Source organism: Sciurus carolinensis, chromosome 1, assembly GCF_902686445.1.
Source record: "Sciurus carolinensis chromosome 1, mSciCar1.2, whole genome shotgun sequence".
NCBI lineage: Eukaryota > Metazoa > Chordata > Mammalia > Rodentia > Sciuridae > Sciurus > Sciurus carolinensis.
Window position 1 is genome coordinate 137,526,782 of NC_062213.1, and position 16,018 is coordinate 137,542,799.

Here is a 16,018-nt window from a genome sequence, read left to right on the forward strand (position 1 = left end):
AGTAAAGTAACACTGAAAAGAAAAAATTCTTCTCTCTTCTATGCCTTCAATAAAACTTACTGAACGCTGAAAGTTTGGCTGAGCCCACTGACTCAGTATCTCCTCTCTACTCAGGGCTCTTTAGGAAAGAGTAAAAACAGGATTTGTCCCGACTCCTCCAGCCTACGCCCTCAGGCCAGGAGCAGAAGCGCAGCCCAACCGCCAGGGGTCGCAGACCGCGAACCAATTGCAAGAATCGGGGCGGAGCCAATCGTGGGGCGGGTCCTGGAGCGACTTCCGGCTTCCGGCAGAGTCCGGGGTCGTCGTGCGCAGCCGTCATGGCAGCCGAGGAGAAAGATCCTCTGAGCTATTTCGCGGCATACGGGAGCAGCAGCTCAGAATCCTCGGGCGAGGAAGATAACAGCGAGCCGGAGGAAACGAGTCAGAAGGGCACGGATCCGGCGAAGTCGGCGGGCGGCTGTGGGAACAAGGCAGAGAATCGGCTACCCGGACCCGACGAGCTGTTCCGGAGCGTGACTCGCCCAGCCTTTCTCTATAATCCGCTCAACAAGCAGATAGACTGGGAGAGGCACGTCGTCAAAGCGCCTGAGGAGGTGAGGTCCCCGACCCCGTTTCCCGGTCTTGGCCCTGGCCACCGCCCCCTTCCTCCTGAGCGCGGTCCTGGGGGCCGGCTGTCCGTTCCCCCACACGCAGTCACCGCCCCCCGCGGGATGCCGCATCACCCCCTCCCATCTCCAGCCCTAGGGAGCCCGGGTCCCCTCCCCAGCCTGGTGGGTGTCGGACCGGACCCGCAGCCCCGCCCCTTGTGAGGAGACCCAAACCTCCGCGCTCGGTGCCCCCACCCGCGGGGCGAGGACTAACGGTGGTGACTCCCCCGCCCCCCCCCGCTGCAGCTTCTCCCCGAGACCCCTTCCCTTTGACGCCGAAGTGCCTGCGGTGCTGCCTCCAAGACAGTGTCTGCTGCAGCCTCCTGAAGGGGTCAGCCTTGGCGTAGTATCTGAGACTGGATTCTTCTTTGGTAACTAAAAGTTATTAGCTTTATTCATATAGGGAACCCTTTGACTTTTCACTTAACAGTATTGTGTTTTTGATGGAAAAAAAATGTATCTTTAAACCTTAAAAAAAAAAAGTCAGACAGCACGGTAATCGAACGGCAGGGAGGTGCATGTGCTTATATTAATCATGGGAACCTCGGTTCGTCACAGGGCTTTTTACTGTGCTTACTTGACAGCCTCCAAAGGAATTCAAAATATGGAAGTCAAACTATGTGCCACCTCCAGAGACCTACACTACTGAGAAGAAACCTCCGCCTCCAGAGTTGGATATGGCAATAAAATGGTCAAACATATATGAGGACAATGGTGATGATGCCCCACAGAATGCTAAGAAAGCTAGGCTTCTACCTGAAGGCGAGGAGACATTAGAATCAGGTAAGAAGGGGGTAAGGCAAGGAGACATGCAAATCAGGTAAGAAGGGTCAGGCTCTAGTAAGCCTGTCATGTTTTAGTCCTTGTGATGGGTTTAAAAAGAATGAGATATTTATTGAACAAAATTTAAATCTAGCATATTGACAAACTGACTATAATGGTCTTTGGATACTTTGCACTCTGTTTTTGAAAAAAATCATATTTTTAAGTTTTAAAATGAAGTCTGATATCCAGTAGTATTTGCTCCTGAAAGTGAAAGATAATTAGTTAGGCTTTAAAATGAAATTTCTGATGTCACAATCAGTTTACATGATTTATACTTTTATTAGAACAACAGTAATTCATGGATTCTTGTGATTGCACTTTTGAAGTGCTGATGGCTTCCTTTTAAAGCAGTTGTGCTTTAAGAACTAAAATTAGCATCATTAGCATCATAAGATGAACTTAACTACATGGTAACAGGAAGGAGAGGATCTGGTTTTCTTAGTTCATAGTATCATAATTTCATCTCTTACCTGAACTGTCACAGTAATCTCTGCCTCTGAACTCTTACCCCTCAGTTTCATCCTTCACTCTGCAGCTAGAAGTTGAGGCTTCTAAAAGTCACATTTGATTAAATAATTTGCCTGATTAAAACCCTTCCCTAACAAGATAGAGTCAGAGCCTTCTGATAGGCCTTGCCTGTCTCTTCACCATTTTGAAGGACCTTATTTCCAGCATTTTAAGATTTCAAGTTCAGAACTGAATAGACCATGTTATTTTATGGTTCTTTGCCTTTTAATATATTGCAACTTAATCTAGAATATTCTTTCCCCACTCTTTGGCTAGTAGATTCATTCATCCTTCAAAATCCAGCATAAAAAATTATAATAGTCATCTCAGATATAATCTCTTAATTAATAATTTGCTTCTCTACCTTGTATGTGCTAATGCTGTTAATAGCACTTATCACTTGTGTCTGATTATTTTTTCATAAGTCTCTTTCCTTCATGAACATGAATTCATCAACAGGATCCTGATCTTCTGTTTGTTGTGTCATAGTACATTGTAAGTATTTAGTGAATAATTGTCTTAATAAACTTAATGTTTTGGACTGTCCATTTTTAGAAAGGGTATGCCTTTTTTCTAACATTTCTGATCTTACAATACAAAGGCCACTTACTTAGTTCCCTTTACAGCCTTACAGAGAGTTATGATTTAAGAGAAAGGATTAATTAATTAGCAAGTGTTCATACCCCAGTTTTGATTCTACCTAATTTTTCTTTCACTAATTTCTCAGTGTGTATTAGAAGTCACTAATGAAAGCATATACTTAGTGAATGGCATCCTTTTTTTGGAGATCATAATCAAGTGGGCACTTAGAATTTACCTCATATTGTATAGTATTTTATATAATTAATAAAAAATACATTTGCATAAATGATCTTTAATCCTTACAGAGCCTTGTGAAACCACATGGGGAAATGTGGATATGAGCTTATGTGACTTGCCCAAGGTCACAAAACTAGAAAATATCATGCTCTAAAATAGGTAGCTTTTACACAAGTTTTTTAATTTATTACTCTTAGCAACTTGATAAAGTAGTGGCACATGATGCATTTTTACTATTTTACAGACAAAACAATCTCAGATAAAATAATTTGTTTAAATTCACACAGATAAAAACAGGCGAATAGGGTTTCAAACAGGTCTTTAAATAGAAATTGTGCCTTATTAAGCTGGAGTTTGGTCTCTTGATGTTTTCCAAGCTGGTGTTTGAGAAATAGCTTTGCTTCTGTAGTAAGAATGGCAGTAAGAACACTAGAGTTGTTATTTAAACTAGGTTGTCATTAGGCTGGTGCTCTTATATTTTTGTCCCTTTATGGAAAAGACCAGGATTATTAGGTGAAGCAAGCAAGAAATAATTATTTCTTTTCTAACTTATTTTTTATAGTTCAGTTAGAAGGAATTCCAAGCAAGTGGCAAATAACACTCTATTCTCATAGATAATTTATGTCCTTTTGATCACATGAGGTTCATCAAAGTGAACGTAGGCAGTAGAAAAAGACAAAAAGACCCGAAATTCAACTGGAATAAAGCTGGATCATATGATTAAAAGATAATTCTGCAGTCTTCAATTTTGTCTTTAATGTTGGTTATTGAATGTGATGCTTCTTTTTGTAGTAACTCTCTTTTTAGTAGTGATTTTTTTTTTTGCCATTGTAGACTTCCATAAAAAGCCACTCACAAAGTCACTGTTTTTATCAATAAGATTTACTTATTTTTTTAATCCAGGAAGTATCATTTATCACAAACTACACTCTTTAACTGTGTGTTAGATTATCAAGTTACCCTTTTATTTCGCCTTCCCATTTCCTGTCCTTTGGCCTTTTTTGCCATTTAACTTCTTTCAGAGGCTTTTTAGAGGAGGAGTTGGGCAAGGTTAAACTCACCTGTTAGGTTTTGCTACTTTACAACACTATTGTTTTGATTTGGGAATGCTGGACAAGTGCTCTTACCACTAGACTACACCCCTGGCCCTTTTTATTTTGAGACAGGATCTCACTCTGTTGCCCAGGCTGGCCTTCAACTTGGAATCCTCTTGCCTTAGCCTCCAGATAGCTAGAATAGCTGGGATTACAAGTGTGCACCACCTCTCCTGTCTTTTATCAGCATGTTCAGTGTTCATAAAACATAGATAAGTAAGGCTTAGGCATTCATTGTAACTTCATTAACATGCAATTAATTGTAAAAACCTAGCTAACATAGATTGATTTTTATTTATTTTAAAATTAAGAAAGTTTATACAGGTGCTAAATTTGCTTACCTTGGGCTACTTGATTTCCATAATCGATCAATTATTTCCACACCAGTGCATCAGCACCATGTGACAGTAAAAAAGCTCAGTAAAGCTGATGAATGAGCATTTTCAGATGCAGCTCAGTAAAGCTGATGAATGAGCATTTTCCTGCACTGATTTTTAAGGTAATTCATTGTCTTGACACTAGATGGCATTAGCTCTTCTACTTAAATCACTTATAGAAGTTATTTTTCTTAATCTCAGTAGTTTGCGGTTTTGTTATCAGTAAATTTACTTGTAATAAGTGACAGAATAAAAGCAGAAGTGTCTCGGGATCATCTTCTCAATATATGTTAATAGTGAATTTTATAGAAGGTTTAGAAAGTACTTTTAATCTTTATATTGCCATTCCTGAAAATAATCTCAAGATAACATTTATGATAACTCCAATTAAAAAGCAGATGTCATGGTCAGGCACCGTGGTGCACACTGTAATCCCAATAATTCTGGAGGCTGAGACAAGAGGATCCCAAGGTCAAGACCAGACCCTGTCTTAAAAGAAATAGGGCTGGGGATGTGACCCAGTGGTAAAACACCCCTGAGTTAAATTCCTAGTACCCAAAAAACATGTCATGGCTTACATTGTGTACTGTATCAGTTAGTTTGTAGAGTCAGTATTTTTGTGTACATGATAAACACTGATTAAAACTTTGATTTGAAATTCCAGAGTTGAGTTATTAATCTGAATTGTATTTATTATACTGCTTAAATTCATGGTGCTCCATGAAACATATGAATGATATTGCCAAGTTGTATTTGAAGATAAATATACATGAATCACTTGATACTAATTATTATCCACATTAACAAATGAGTTGTTGTGAGTATGGTACATCTGGCAGAAGAGCATTGAAGGCTTAAGGTTTTAAATGTATTTCCTCAAGTAATTTGTGACTGGATATCATATTCCCCAATTTTTTAATAAGAAGGCACCTTTCGACATATTTATTGCATCACTTCTGATACCTGTGTGAGTCTCTGTGGATCAAGAAAATAAAGTCAAAAGCTAAAATTAATTCATCAATGTGCCCAAAAAGTTGTTTTCTAAATCATAACATCTTCTACATGTGATTTATTCATTCTGTATGAAATTCCTAAAATAGTAGGGAGATGGGAATTAGCAACTAGTCTGTGCTACCCTGTTTTTTATTGAACCATGTAGTTGGAATTTTATTTTATGGGTTTTTTTGTTTTGTTTTGGGTACCAGGGATTGAACCCAGAGGTGCTTAATCACTGAGCCCCATCCCCAGCCCTTTTAATTTTTTTATTCTGAGACAAGGTCTCACGAAATTGCTTAGGGTCTCGTTAAATTGCTGAGGCTGACTTTGAACTTGGAATCCTCCTGCCTCCACCTCCTGAGCTGCTGGGATTACAGGCATGCACAACTGTGCCTTGCAGATTTTTTAATAGAATGAAAAGGTCTACTTTTTCAGATTTGACAATTTTTGTTAAGTGGCTACAGAAGCTAGAAACATTTTTGAAAAAGTGTGAAAGATGCTGTTTTTGATTTTTGGTACTGGGGATTAAACCAAGGGGTGCTTTATCACTGAGCTATGTCCTCAGCCTTATTTACTTACTTACTTACTTACAAACAGGTTATTCCTCAGTTGTTTAGGGACTGGCTAAATTGCTGAGGCTGGCCTCAAATATGTGATCCTCTTCTTTAGCCTCCCAAGTTGCTGGGATTATAGGCATGTGCCACCTCACCTGGCAAGGACCCTTAATGTGTGGTTTTAATGTGTGGTTCTTCTCTAATCTTCCTCCATCCAAATTTGACACACTATAAAGAGGAAAGATGTTTTTTTTTCTTTTGCTATTAGAATTTGCTGATTTTTAGGAATAGGGGGAATTAGAACCATACAGTGCAAAATTGAAAATAGAGGTTCTGTGAGACTTTTACTTGTGCTTTTTAACTTCAGAATGCAAGGGGAAGGGGTTGCTGAGAATGGGTGGGAGAAGTAGTTGAGGGAGAAAAGATTGAAAAGGACAGCTGATAGCCACTTAAGTTAGATTGATCCTACTTCTCACAGTAAGAAAACAGTGTGCTCCATTCTTTCAAAGTATAGGTGTTATTAATATGCAATATATATAACTAGAATATTAGGGAGTAATTTTTCAGAGCAAATCTGATTTTCAGGGAAACCATTTTTTTAAGCTACTTTAGTGCTAAAGGGTCAATTTGTGAACTTCATATTGCTACAATTGAAAACAATTGCTTGTTTTCACTTGGAGTTTAATACCAATTCTAAAAATAATTTTTTAAGTTTTTATTTGGAAACTTAAACAGTTGAGGGTATTTATATTGGTATAAAACTTATGACATTTTAATGCTTTCCACGTTGGTTACTTTTTTTTAATTACTGATCAAAACTCTTCCTTTCCTATTTAAAGATGATGAAAAAGATGAGCATACTTCTAAAAAGCGCAAAGTAGAACCAGGAGAACAAGCAAAGAAGAAAAAATAGACAGCCACAAATGACAAGAACTTTTGGACTACTAAACGTGTGTTGAAATGTGTCTTTGGGCAGATTAATTTGATGTTGTGGATTATTATGATTTGATGTGGATTATTATGACAAAACATCTCTGTGAAAGTACATATGTTAATGAACTAATAAGTATTGCTTCAAGAACTTTCCACTGTAGAATTCATTTTTTATTTAAAACTTGTATGTATTTAAAACTCAAATGGTGATCTGTGATTGTGAAATTAACAGTACTTGGAAGCATTCTTGTTATCACATAATTGGTGACATGCTTTGAGAGTTTTGTCACATATTGACATGCAAGTGTTCTATGAACCTTTTATAAAGGAATATATTTTTAAAGTGAATATATTGTAATGTACTGTGAACTTGTAGGGTGCTTTTCATCAGTGTTTGTACAGTGTATATAGATCATGGAAATAAAATTACTTATTCAATATTATCTTACTACATAATATCAACATTTGAATATTTGTTATAAGTACCTTCCTTGTCTTGTGACAAGGAGGAATTACCATTGGGGGAGTACCTCTCATATTCCAGGTGCTTTGTATGTTATCTCCGATCCTCAAGCAACCTTGTAAGAAAAGTACTAGTATCCCATTTTATAATAAGGAGAGCTTGAGTAACATGTCCAACGTTGCACAGCTAGTGAGTGATGAATATTGAATTTAACTCAGGACACTTGAACTCCACAATCATCACGTTAAACCACCTGTCCGCCAACCAAAATTTGGTCGTTTTTCAAGACCTACACCATCTCTTCCAGGTACTCTTCTGTTCTTCCCCTGAGTGTGTGACTACTTATAGATAGACCTTATGTTATTCAATTTTTCTATTAAAAAGTATATTGAAAATAAGGGTCCTCTAGAAAGGGTTATCAAATTTAGCAAAGAAAACTACAGGGCACCCAGTTAAATTTGAATTTCAAATACTGGTGAACAGTGTTTTTAATAGATGTGATATTTGGTTCATACTAATATTAAAATTGTGTTTGTCTAACCAGGTGCATTGGCACACACCTGTAATCCCAGCTAGTTAAGAGCAACTTAGGACCAGCTAGTGGGCAACTTAGGACCTGTCTCTAAAATGTGAAAAGGGTTGGAGATGGAGCTCAGTGGTAGAATGCTTGCCTAGTATGTATGATGCCCTGGGTTTGATCCCTAGTACCACAAAACAAACAAAAACCTCTGCTTATCTGAAATGCAAATTTAACTTAGCATCTTGTGTTTTAACTAGCAGTCCTATTTCTACATGTTTTCTCTACTCAGCTTCCATTTTAATGGTTTGCATATAGTAATACTCAAACCAGGGGTATTTGGGAAGATATAACCTTTGATTTGAGTAATACAGTTCAAAATGCAGTTATTCATAACTTTGTAGTGCTGGGGGTTGAATCCAGTAGTGCTCTACCACTGAGCTACATCCCCAACCCTTTTTATTTTTTATTTTGAGATAGTCTCACTAAATTGCTCACGCTAGTCTTGAACTTGTTATCCTCCTGTTTCAGTCTTTTGAGTCACAGATTATAGGCACATACCACCTTGCCCAGTTTATTTCTAGTATTTAGAACAATAAAAAGTTACACACTGCATCTGTCAATTCTTGCACTTTTAAAAGACGAGTTGATTATAGGATACTGCACAGGGTATAGGAGAAAATGACAAAAATCTTCAGTTTTTTCCCCATACTAGAAGTTCACTTCGTTGGGAAAATAGGTCAAATATATTAAAATTTGTAAAAGTCATTAAAAGTGTTTGTGCCAACCTTAGTGTTTTGTTTTGTTTGTTGAGGAAGGAGCATAATGATATGTCCCAAAGTTAGGAAAACCAGTTCTGTAGCTGCTCACTTAGGTTTGCAAATAAGAATCACAAAATTGGAGTAATTGCTAAGACAAGAATTTTCTTTAATGATCAGTCTGTATAAAGTAGGGAGCAGCAACTGGTAAAGCATGACCCTAATGTGACATCAAACTACATATAAATGAAAGAATTATGAGCCTGTGATTCTCAAGCTCTGGAGAAATCTTTAGTCCAGGTGCATGAATTGGTGGAACAGATCTAAGAATTTACTGAAATGTTGCAAGGTTTTAAAATTGGCACAAAGGAAGAAGAAGAAGGAAAAGGGTCCAGCATGACACTGAAAATTTTTTAATCTCTTCACTACCCATTGATTGGACTCATCAATTCGTTTTTTGACAGATAACAAAAGTGTATTAGTTCCTTGGTGATAGTTTGAACTTCTCCATGAAGTACCAAGTGGGGAAGCAAGTAACACTTTTTTTTTTGGAGAGGGGGATATGTTTTAATTCTTCAGACAGGTGGTAGCTGCACCTGTGGGATTATGAAGCAATGCTGAAAGCTGTACACCTATGCTAGGATGGATTATGGCTAGTTTTTATTTTGTGAAAGGAAATAGAGGACTCAAGAAGAAAGCTAAATATTTGGAGCTCTCTGACAACCATTTGTATCTCACTGTCTTTCTTTTCAAAACATGGCTAAAAAATGGAAAGGGAAATAAACTTGCTTATGAATTGCTTCACCCTCACAGAACTATCCCTGGACAAAAATGAACTTTTTCATATCACTCTCCATCACTTCTATAAGAGTGAATTTCTTTTCCACTTCAGAGGTCTCTTGGAAACATTTGGCACAAGTGTCCATATGGGTACAGAGGTTCGTGTAGTGAAAACCCAGCAGGGAAGCATAATAAAAGTCCATATAGATAAAACCTTTATTCAAGTATCTTTTTAAGAGAATCAAGTCACTTGATATTTCTGATTGTTTCCTCATCTTTCAGAAGCAAAACTACATCAGGCATGTGTGACTTTTTTGTTTGGTGTAATTTGAAAAAGGAACTAAGCATATCTGGGCCATATTTTAAGATTTACAATATAAGAAACTTTATAGAATTGTTTGGAAAGCATTCTAACTGGAATAAAAAAAATTTACAGAGAAAATTAAGATTGCTTTTTAGCCATTAAAATGCTAAAACCTGAACTTAGGCAAACCTGCAGCTAACTTAACCCTCAATGCTATGTAGTGCTTTTAAGTTCACACAGTTCAACATATACTTGTATTTTATTTTCTAAAAATCCTATGATGTAGGTTTTATCATTTTCAAATTAGAGAATAGAAAATAGGCTCAGTGAGGTGAAGCAATGTACCCACTGGTGCACAGTGAATCAGCAATAGAAAAATGAGAAGCATATATGAAATTGTGCTTAGTTGGATACAATGGCTAAGCTTTAGTTTTGTTTTAGTGAAAACTTTTTAAATTAAAATATGAATGGACAAATGTAGGTTTGGATATGACCTACATAGATATATTTTCACATAATTAAGTTGAAAGCCCAGACAGAAATATTGGAAAAATGTGTTTTGTCATTTACATAAGATCTGAATAAACTTAACAATTCAATTTGATTAAGTCAAAAACTTTGACACTTAAACCCACACTGGACTTTAAAATATATCATTGGTTGGATTTTGGCTTTTGAAGTTTGGTATCCATTCTTAACTGCTCTATTTCACCCCTCCATTTGATAGTAGTGCAGAAGTTCCAGACATTCCTACAAAGAGGTGTTACAATTCCCAGCAAATATTTTGGAGTTTTCATTAAACCCTAAATCTTTCTCTTCATCTCCCTCTACTTAATTTTCCCCATTTGAATAAAGAAAGAGTGCCCAGGAATTCCTTTATATATGTTCTATTCTTGGGCCATATATAAAGGTTTTTGTCTATTTATTAACTAAAACAATGTCTGGCATACAATAGGCATGCAATAAAACTGCTAAATGTTGAAAGTAAGCTGAATTCCTCACCTCCAGCTTAGGATTGATCCTGAATTGTCTTGGTATAATGCTATCCTCCCTGTCCACAGGCTTGTGTTTTTAATTATATATGTCAAGTCTTGACAATGTAAATTAGTTTTCTGTCATTTTCAGCCCAAAGCATGCTAGTTGATATAAAATTCTTCTTATTCTGTTTTTTTCCCGGGTCCCACGCTAGCCTGCTTCCATCTCTATTCTCTCTAGCTCCTGTTCCAACTGCACCAAATGCCAGCTGAAATTATATTGTTCTTGTTCTCTATACTGGCTCTTCGTGGTTGTAGTCAAGTTCTCAAGTTTGTGACCACCACTGGCAGTGACACACTGAGCTGAGGGTTCCAGTACACTGTTAGGGTACTAGAGTGCTCTGGTGAAGCCTCAGATTTGTGTATCCACTTGTGTCTTAAAGGCCCCTCACATACCTTGCTGAAAACCAAACATTTGTCAAAAGCCACACATTATCTCCCACGTTTTCTTGCTCGGTAACATCATCAACCCAGAAATCTGCCCTCTGCCTCTCTTACCATTACCTAGGTTTGGTCAGTAAATTGTGTAGGTTCTGCTCCCTCATTCTCACACACCTCTTAATCCAGCTGTAATGACTCACTTAACAATTCCCCAGATAAAGCTATTTAGTCCCAAAGCTCTGTGTCTTCGCTTATACCATTTGCTTGACCTCGCCCTTCTCCAACTACTTATTGAGCTCCCTCTTTTCTCCAAGAACCAGTTCAAATTTTGGTTCTTTTATGTTCTTTTATTTATCCTGTATCTGCACCTCTGCATTGCTTTCCTCCATGCTCAGTACTACGTGAATAGCCAAAATTTCTTGAATACTTACTATATGCCAGGCCTCATGCTATGTGCTTTACATGATGTATTAATGCTCTTGATTCCATGAGGTAGCAGCTATTACTACTTTTCAGGGAAGAAAACTGAGGTACAGAGAGATTAAGTAATTTACTCGAGGTTTCCCAGCAGGCAACTGCTGGGCTAGTGCACTTAATATGTTAGATGAAAGAAGAATGCCTGAATTAACCTATAGGTTGACTTATTCATGTGTGTGTGTGATTCAAAGGATGCCTTACCCCTAAAAGGCATTCAGAATACAAATATTTGGAGAATTAATGAATCCAAAACCAGTTCGCCAACCAGAGGAGCAGCACTGATTTAGTAAACCAGAGAACATAGATTTCCAATAGATTAGATTAAAATCAATATGTAAATGTTTTAGGGAGGTAATGCATATTTCAGGGATTTAGCTTGTTATTTATTTGAAGTAACTTTAATTGAAAGCCTTAAAATGTAGCAATAGGGCTGAGAATATACTTTCTTCAAAAATATTTTTCAGCATTTTGCTTGTTTTTTAAAGTGTACAGTTTTTAAGCAAATGAAGACAACTTTAAACCACAAGATTTTCCTTAAATTTCATTGTCTCTCTTCTAGCATTTCAAATTATGGTTTGAATTTGGAATCATAGCACCTGGGCATGGGCAGGCATCCAGGGGTTCTCCGGCACTGCCCTCCCACAACTAGAAATGTCTTCAATGTAATCTTTGTCTCGCTTTTCTAGGCTCACAGACAAGCCCACAAAATGACAGGCTTACAGCCTGGACTTGAAAAGTCACTTCCTTTGTGTCTGTAATATTTTGGTACCAGGGTCTGGAACTCCTCTTTCTTCCCCTGTATTTACCATTTTCTGAGAAAGGAAAAGAAGTAGAGAATTTGATACATGTCATTGAAGTTAAAGTGTAGCTCTTCTCCTGGCATAATTATTTGTCTTCCATTTTTAAATGGGACCCATATCCTAGCAAACTTCCCTGGAACTCTGGGGATTTTCTATTAACATTTTAAATTTAGAATTCCTGAGGGACCCTGCAATGAAATAACAAAACCAATCACTTCCAACTAAGGAGGTGACTTGTCTGCCAGCAAAGCTACAAGCAAGCCAACTCAGAAATAACTCCTCTGAGGCTCATGTACTAGGAGGATTTTTAAGACCCTGTTGCTGTATTTTGCTAGTTTTTATCTGGGAGATACACACACACACACACACACACACACACACACACACACATACACACACACCCCTATGGCCTGAGACTTTTAACTGGCAATAGAAATTTGATCTCTTTTCACCAGGTTCAGCCTTGAGGACTTCTCCAGTTCTGTCCTTAACTACAAAATGAGGCCTAAGAGCCTTAGCAGTAAATTTTCCGTAACATCTGGAATATATATGTCAAATCTGTAAGGCATAGTTCTTTTTTTTTTTTTTTTTTTTTTTCCTTTTCTTTTAATATAGGCTAATTGCTTAAGCTCCAAATCTTCCCTGCCCCTGCCCTCCTTCCATACCAAACTAATTAGGGCAATTATGTGAGCCATCCATGGCTACAGATCAGTTAAAGCCTGTTATTGAGGTTAACAAATGAGAGGGTTAATTTCTCTAGACCGTTCCATAGTTGGGGAAGAAAGATAATAAGCCCTTATATTTGTCGGGTGCTTTTGAGTTTTTAAATTCTTTTCTCTACACCTAGCTGCCACCCTGGGGGGAAGGGCTTACTTTGGTGTTCCAGATTGTCTGGAACCCTGAGGTAAGTGATTTAATTCTGAACTAAAGCCCTGGAATTCTGAACTTCCACACACGAAGAGGTTCTGCAGCCTTGCTGCTTCAAGGTGGAAAAAAGATTTTGTTTTGTTTTATTTGGAGAATAGGATTTCCAAGTAGTAGCCTCTGGAATCAATTTGGAGATGCTAATTTAAAGCCTTAGACAGTAAGTAGCTTTTTCTAGATACTTTGACCAATGTCCTACATATTTTTAACTGACTTAGGAGTTGCTAAGTTGAAGCAATAGCTCTGGCTAATTACAAGCTGCCTAGGTTTTTCTATTCTTTTTCCACTTTTGTTTCAATTCTAACCATGGGAAGGTTATCCTGTGTCAGTCTTGCTGTGGTAGCTGAACTAGGATTCCTCATTTCATCTTTTGTCCTGGAGATCACACAGTCTGGCACTAATTTTTTTTTTTTTTTTTTTTTTTAAAGGCTGGAAGAGTAGTTGACAGAGGACTAGGTTTACTTGATATTACCATAATTCAACCAGTTTTTTTTCCACAGGGATTGTGGAAATTTGATAAACAGTGATGGAGAACAGGTATCCATTGTCTCACAGAAATTCTAAAAGGAAAAGAATCCATATGTCACAGAAGCACACATACACACACACACACACACACACACAAATCTATGTTTTCATTATTACAAATATAGTTAACCTTTTCAAGGATAGGAACAATATTTACAACAAAAATACAAATTCCTTTATTTAAGACACATGTTTCAATTCTCATTACATTAATGTTAAATACAAATTCTTTATAATAATATTCATTTTTAAAATTTCTGATTATGAAAATGAATATTCTTACTGTAGAAGTTCTAGAAAGCAATAAAAAGAAAATAGAAATTATTATTAGAGAAGTCTTAATATACAATTTTTTAAATGTTCTTTCTAAACATATTTAAAACAATATTGTCTATGTTTTGCTTAACATTTAGCATTATTGGTGCCAGAAGTATTCTTCAAAAACTTAAGTTTTTATGCTTGTTCAACTTAATGGTATCAAATGTATCACAGTTTCTTTCTTTCTTTCTTTCTTTTTTTTTGGCACCAGGATTGAACCCAGGGCACTTAACCACAGATCTACATCCCCAGCCCTTTTTGTATTTTGTTTAGAGACAGGGTCTCACTAAATTGCTTAGGGCCTGGCTAAGTTGCTGAGGCTGGTGTTGAACTTGCAATCCTCCTGCCCTGGCCCCCTGGAGCCTCTGGGATTACAGGTGTGTGCCACCACAATTATTTCAGCTATTATTTCCAAACTTTTTACCACTATAAATAACACTACGATGAACATCTTTTTTATCAAGTCCGGTTGTAGTGTTTGATTATGGAACTACTCTTTTAAGATTTTAAGATAGTGTCGCATGTAATTACAGTTCATCTAGTTTGCTTGACTTCCTGCTCCTAACTTCTTGATGCCATGTTTAAATAAGTTCCTTAAAATTTTTTATACATCTTCTTGAAGCCCTAATAACAATTTGGTATTTCTAATATGCCCTCTTTTTAGTTGCTTTCAAAAACCACGTTTCCTTTTACACATCTGCTAAAACCCATTTAGTAGTGCTCAAGTTGAGAACTTTGTTATTTTGCCTTTAGCAATAGGAATTTATGGCTACTATGAACTAAAGACAAATTTTGAGGTAAAAAGACGGGGGGAAAATAATAGATGAAGTCTTTTCCCACATTTCTACATTATTGACATTATTGCAATTAGCAGATATAAACCTTAGGTGGAGCCAAAGGCTATTAAAAGAATCCTCTGCAGTGGGTCAGAACAGACCTCTCAGATATCTCTTAGTGACTGGCTTACCTCATTGAAAGAGGCCCAAGAGTTGGCCAACAAGGTGAAAGAATGCCAGGGAACACCTCCCCAGAAAGAGGAAAGAAAGATGTCTTCTTAAAATGCTTTGAGGAATTGGGAAAATTCTGCAATTTAAGATCCTGATGAAGTACTACTAGAGGGTTACAAAGCAGAGACACCAAAGGAAGAGCTCCCAGGCAGGGAGAAGCAACATTATCCTAACCCTTATCTTGTCACTTAACTACACTTATATTGTTACCTGGTTGCTAGAATGTCTTATCTTTCTTAACTAGATTAGGGACTGGAGGGGAGTGCAGTAGAGCAGAGCATTTCCTGTAGGACAATCACAAGAAGCAGCACAAAGCAATCAAGGTAGGAACTGTTCAATAAGTAATTGAACAAATAACCAAACATCATAGAGCAAATGAGTTTCAGGTCTCTTCCTGTCAGCTTGTTTGCAACGAGGGACTGAGCAAACCAGTCAAGGGTGGAAGAGGCCTAATAAAGAGCAGTTTACCAAAGTCCCTCTTTCCCTAGGCTGTCCCTGAGGGAAGCTAACCAAGTCTGGTTTGTGATTCCTGTAACTCAGTTAACTCAGTTAATAATAACCTTGAATTAACTGATATCTCCCCTTTTCCTCTGTGTTTGGAGAAAACAAATTTTTGAGAAAACAATAGTGATTTTTCTTTAAAGAAAAAAAGGAAAGAAAAAGTGAGTCACTTCTCCAGGGTTGGGTTTGTAGCTCAGTGTTAAAGCCCGTGCCTAGCATACTGAAGGTCTGAGGTTCAATCCCAGGTACAAAACAAAACAAAGGAACCCAAAACAACAGCAACAACAAAGATTCTTCTCAGGATTGGTCATCAACTAGCTATAAGTTCAACTCAACTTTCTAATGTTGATGCTTCTCCATCAATGTTTCCCAAAGTGTTTTCCAAGGAAATTACTTGCAGATACCCTGAGAAAAGGGGTCCATTATCATAATCTATAATTCTGCTTTCCTGGAGAACCATAATAACAATGAAAA

General features: G+C 37.3%; 1 protein-coding gene across 4 annotated transcripts; it reads left to right on the forward strand.

Moving 5' to 3' along the window:
* Positions 1-265: 265 nt before the first annotated feature.
* Positions 266-9,292, forward strand: C1H1orf52 (chromosome 1 C1orf52 homolog). 4 transcript variants are annotated; one of them, XR_007104890.1, is made up of 5 exons: positions 266-593; positions 1,232-1,430; positions 2,405-2,474; positions 4,280-4,391; positions 6,659-9,292. XR_007104890.1 is itself a non-coding variant. In XM_047524018.1 (4 exons), the coding sequence occupies exons 1-4, from the start codon at positions 318-320 to the stop codon at positions 6,660-6,662; spliced, it is 549 nt and encodes a 182-aa protein (XP_047379974.1). In that variant the 5' UTR covers positions 267-317; the 3' UTR covers positions 6,663-9,291. The 4 variants fall into 4 exon arrangements, 3 of the variants coding, with proteins under 3 accessions (XP_047379974.1, XP_047379978.1, XP_047379971.1); XM_047524018.1 differs by lacking the exon at positions 4,280-4,391 and having other exon boundaries at positions 267-593; positions 6,659-9,291; XM_047524022.1 differs by lacking the exon at positions 4,280-4,391 and having other exon boundaries at positions 267-593; positions 2,439-2,474; positions 6,659-9,291.
* The last annotated feature ends 6,726 nt before the right edge of the window (positions 9,293-16,018 follow it).